At 48.4% G+C, this 5,000-nt stretch overlaps 1 protein-coding gene across 2 annotated transcripts in view; it reads right to left on the bottom strand.

Annotated features, from left to right (window-relative positions):
* LOC118380207 (otoancorin-like) overlaps positions 1-5,000 on the bottom strand; it is a 29,884-nt gene that overhangs the window by 21,576 nt on the left and 3,308 nt on the right. For both annotated transcript variants that reach the window (XM_052502602.1, XM_052502603.1), the window contains exons 4-9: positions 3,828-3,849; positions 3,583-3,625; positions 3,296-3,476; positions 2,967-3,035; positions 1,332-1,525; positions 793-1,133 (exon numbers count right to left, since the gene is read on the bottom strand). In XM_052502602.1, the coding sequence (XP_052358562.1) occupies positions 793-1,133; positions 1,332-1,525; positions 2,967-3,035; positions 3,296-3,476; positions 3,583-3,625; positions 3,828-3,849 (850 nt within the window). The remainder of the gene's footprint in view (positions 1-792; positions 1,134-1,331; positions 1,526-2,966; positions 3,036-3,295; positions 3,477-3,582; positions 3,626-3,827; positions 3,850-5,000) is intronic.

Below are 5,000 nucleotides of genomic sequence, written 5' to 3'. Positions count from 1 at the left end.
ATCTTTCTCTCCTTCCTCCCTGCTCTTCTCCTCTCATTTCCAGCTTGTGTCCTTCTCTCCTTCCTCCCTGCTCTTCTCCTCTCCTTTCCAGCTTGTATCATTCTCTCCTTCCTCCCTGCTCTTCTCCTCTCCTTTCCAGCTTGTATCCTTCTCTCCTTCCTCCCTGCTCTTCTCATCTCCTTTCCAGCTTGTATCCTTCTCTCCTTCCTCCTTTCTCTTCTCCTCTCTTTTCCAGCTTGTATCCTTCTCTCCTTCCTCCTTTCTCTTCTCCTCTCATTTCCAGCTTGTATCCTTCTCTCCTTCCTCCCTGCTCTTCTCCTCTCCTTTCCAGCTTGTATCCTTCTCTCCTTCTCTCCCTGCTCTTCTCCTCTCCTTTCCAGCTTGTATCCTTCTCTCCTTCCTCCCTGCTCTTCTCCTCTTCTTCCAAGCTTGTTTCCTGTATTTCTCATAATTTCTTTCCATTTGGTTTTCCTTTAGGTTTCCCACCTTTCAATGGTTTCTTCTCGTTCTCATTCTACTCCTCATTCCTTTCCTCTCTCCCCCTCTTGATTTGGTTCCTCTCATCCTATTTATCTTTCTCTTTCTCCGGTTTGACTTGAAGAGATTGATCATTAGTATTTGGGTCATAAGGTACAAAACAAGACTGTTTCTAAGAGCTTGATAAATCAAAGGTTGCTGTGACATCTAAAATCTCAACTAAACATATTTATATCAGTATTTAGTTTAATTATAATAATGAATAATGTAATATTATATTATAATATATTATATGTCTGCAGAGGTGGTTCTCACCTGTCATATCAGGCTGTGGTGGTCTAGCAGGCCAGTTCTGTCCTACTTCTGGTCTGAGTGTCTGTCTTGGCTCCTGTTCTGGTTTAGGTGTCTGTCCTGGTTCCTGTGCTGGTCTGTGTGTCTGTCCTGGTTCCTGTCCTGGTCTGTGTGTCTGTCCTGGTTTCTGTTCTGGTCTGTGTGTCTGTCCTGGTTTCTGTTCTGGTATGGGTCTGGGGCGCCAGGCAGCAGCAGTGTGGCTGCAGTTGTAGTTGTTCTGGGCCACCTGCTCCTTGGCCCACTCTCTGATCTGAACACGCTGCTCCTCAGAGAGAGACCCAAACACCTCTCCCAGCATCTTCATCCTGGAACCAGACCATACTGTTACCACACACACACACACACACACGCAGACACACACACACACACACGCACACGCACGCACACACACACACACACACACACACACACACACACACACACACACACACACACACACACACACACACACACACACACACACACACACACACACACACACACACACACACACACACACACACATCTCTTCCAGGTGGGGGTTCTGTATCCAGGGAGGCAGGGTCATCTGTAGTGGGGGCATGTTCTGTAGGAGTGGTTTAGCGGCCCACACCAGACTCCCATAATCCTCTGGTTCCATGTCGTCTCCACCCTTCATCATCAGGGCAACCCAAGAGAGGGGGGCGATGAACGCTCTCAGGAAACACTGGGGTCCAGCCTGAGAGAGAGAAAGAAAGATGTTGCGTTTGGGAAGTAAAACAGGAGCATTGTTGAAGCCAGGTTATAATCTCATGCTTGGGCTAAACCTGTCACGCCCAACGCAGGAGATGAGAAGCAGGTACAAGAAGTGAACCATTTAATATAGACGGACACACAGTGGAACAAGAACAGCGTCTGGACATAGATATGACACGACAAACAATGCTACTACAGGGAACAACACGGAACAGACATATATGCAGGGACAATCAACACAGTGAGGGAGTCCAATGAGCACAGCTGCATGTAATTACGGGTAGCCTGATGACCTCGAGCGCCAGGGAGGGGGAGCGGGAGCAGGAACCACGACTAGTGGGAGGACTGAAGATGCAGTATTAATGATGGTAACAGAGCGCCAGGGAGGGGGAGCGGGAGCAGGAACCACGACTAGTGGGAGGGCTGAAGATGCAGTATTAATGATGGTAACAGAGCGCCAGGGAGGGGGAGCGGGAGCAGGAACCACGACTAGTGGGAGGGCTGAAGATGCAGTATTAATGATGGTAACAGAGCGCCAGGGAGGGGGAGTGGGAGCAGGAACCACGACTAGTGGGAGGGCTGAAGATGCAGTATTAATGATGGTAACAGAGCGCCAGGGAGGGGGAGCGGGGGCAGGAACCACGACTAGTGGGAGGGCTGAAGATGCAGTATTAATGATGGTAACAGAGCGCCAGGGAGGGGGAGCGGGAGCAGGAACCACGACTAGTGGGAGGGCTGAAGATGCAGTATTAATGATGGTAACAGAGCGCCAGGGAGGGGGAGCGGGGGCAGGAACCACGACTAGTGGGAGGGCTGAAGATGCAGTATTAATGATGGTAACAGAGCGCCAGGGAGGGGGAGCGGGAGCAGGAACCACGACTAGTGGGAGGGCTGAAGATGCAGTATTAATGATGGTAACAGAGCGCCAGGGAGGGGGAGCGGGGGCAGGAACCACGACTAGTGGGAGGGCTGAAGATGCAGTATTAATGATGGTAACAGAGCGCCAGGGAGGGGGAGCGGGGGCAGGAACCACGACTAGTGGGAGGGCTGAAGATGCAGTATTAATGATGGTAACAGAGCGCCAGGGAGGGGAGCGGGGGCAGGAACCACGACTAGTGGGAGGGCTGAAGATGCAGTATTAATGATGGTAACAGAGCGCCAGGGAGGGGAGCGGGGGCAGGAACCACGACTAGTGGGAGGGCTGAAGATGCAGTATTAATGATGGTAACAGAGCGCCAGGGAGGGGGAGCGGGAGCAGGAACCACGACTAGTGGGAGGGCTGAAGATGCAGTATTAATGATGGTAACAGAGCGCCAGGGAGGGGGAGCGGGCGCAGGAACCACGACTAGTGGGAGGGCTGAAGATGCAGTATTAATGATGGTAACAGAGCGCCAGGGAGGGGAGCAGGGGCAGGAACCACTGACCGAAGAGTTCCTCATGTGCTCAATGAAGCTTGGTAGACTGGAACAGTTCCACATCCTCTCTGTCACGTTCTAGAAAGAGAGAGATAGAGGAACATTTATTAAAAATGTCATCATCTTCTGCCTTTTAGTTTAATAAACAGGTTATAAAAACCACTGTGAAACTTTACATAAAACAAGACCAAATATGGCCTTTGTGTCTAAAATGGATACAATGCCCATTATGTAAATAATTGGTTGCAACACTCCTGGTGTATAACTAGAGTACTGTCAGTGTATTTGCATATTTTGAATATATCTAGCTATGTAAATGAAGATGAATGTTGAGGTACCCATTCACGGTCAGAGTCAGGGTATTTCATGGTGCTATTGGGCTGGAAATAGAAGCGGGAAGCAGAGTCCATGTCTGTGTCTGAGTAGGTATCTGTTTCCTCAGCAGAGAGGGAGGTGAGGAGAGAGTGGAAGTGGGAGAGAGGGTTGGGACGAGACATGCTGTCTTCCATTTGCACCCCACTGATAGAGAGAGAAAGAGAAAGAGCGTGAGAGAGAGCGAGAGGGGGGGCTAACTTGTAGATCCACTCATTTGCAAACACACACACACACACATGGGTCACCTTACCTGTTATTAAAGGGGTTGTCCATCGTCATGGGTAACAGGTGTCCTGTAGCATAGCAACCACGCATTAAGAAACACACAGGAAAAAACAAGATGATGTAATACGCATTATCAAACTGTTTTAATGTATGCAACAATAATGTGGTGCTGTTTCTAGCATGTTGTTCATAAGAAATATTATTACAACGATACATTAGTGATACCCTCTGTGTTTACTAGGTTAGAGGAGGTATGTGCTGTGTCCTCACCCATTTGCAGGCATCTCATCATCTGTGGGGACAGAGGGACACCAGAATGAACTACGGAACTGTTAATTTTACTGATGTCTTTCTACCTGTGGTGTCTTCGTTGACTATCTACATGTAACCTACAGTACAAACTGAGGTATAATGTCATACCCCTTTACAGTGAGGTGTGAGACAGCCTCGCCAGTCAGCCTTCTAGGGAGTCACAATACACATAGCAGGTGCAGGAGTCTGTGTAGGGCTTAAACTACAGCTGGAGATGGTGTAACTGTAACATCAACATAGACCAACTGTGATCAGTACTGTAGAAACATCACCCACAGGTGTGTGTACTGATCAGTACTGTAGAAACATCACCCACAGGTGTGTGTACTGATCAGTACTGTAGTAACATCACCCAGACGTGTGTGTACTGATCAGTACTGTAGTAACATCACCCAGAGGTGTGTGGACTGATCAGTACTGTAGTAACATCACCCAGACGTGTGTGGACTGATCAGTACTGTAGTAACATCACCCAGAGGTGTGTGTAGTGATCAGTACTGTAGTAACATCACCCAGACGTGTGTGTAGTGATCAGTACTGTAGTAACATCACCCAGACGTGTGTGTACTGATCAGTACTGTAGTAACATCACACAGAGGTGTGTGTACTGATCAGTACTGTAGTAACATCACCCAGAGGTGTGTGTGTACTGATCAGTACTGTAGTAACATCACCCAGAGGTGTGTGTGTACTGATCAGTACTGTAGTAACATCACCCAGAGGTGTGTGTAGTGATCAGTACTGTAGTAACATCACCCAGAGGTGTGTGTGTACTGATCAGTACTGTAGTAACATCACCCAGAGGTGTGTGTAGTGATCAGTACTGTAGTAACATCACCCAGAGGTGTGTGTGTAGTGATCAGTACTGTAGTAACATCACCCAGAGGTGTGTGTAGTGATCAGTACTGTAGTAACATCACCCAGAGGTGTGTGTGTACTGATCAGTACTGTAGTAACATCACCCAGAGGTGTGTGTAGTGATCAGTACTGTAGTAACATCACCCAGAGGTGTGTGTAGTGATCAGTACTGTAGTAACATCACCCAGAGGTGTGTGTAGTGATCAGTACTGTAGTAACATCACCCAGAGGTGTGTGTAGTGATCAGTACTGTAGTAACATCACCCAGAGGTG

The sequence above is a fragment of the Oncorhynchus keta genome, unplaced genomic scaffold, assembly GCF_023373465.1.
Source record: "Oncorhynchus keta strain PuntledgeMale-10-30-2019 unplaced genomic scaffold, Oket_V2 Un_contig_1599_pilon_pilon, whole genome shotgun sequence".
Classification (NCBI taxonomy): Eukaryota; Metazoa; Chordata; class Actinopteri; order Salmoniformes; family Salmonidae; genus Oncorhynchus; species Oncorhynchus keta.
This window is presented reverse-complemented; position numbering and strand designations above follow the sequence as displayed.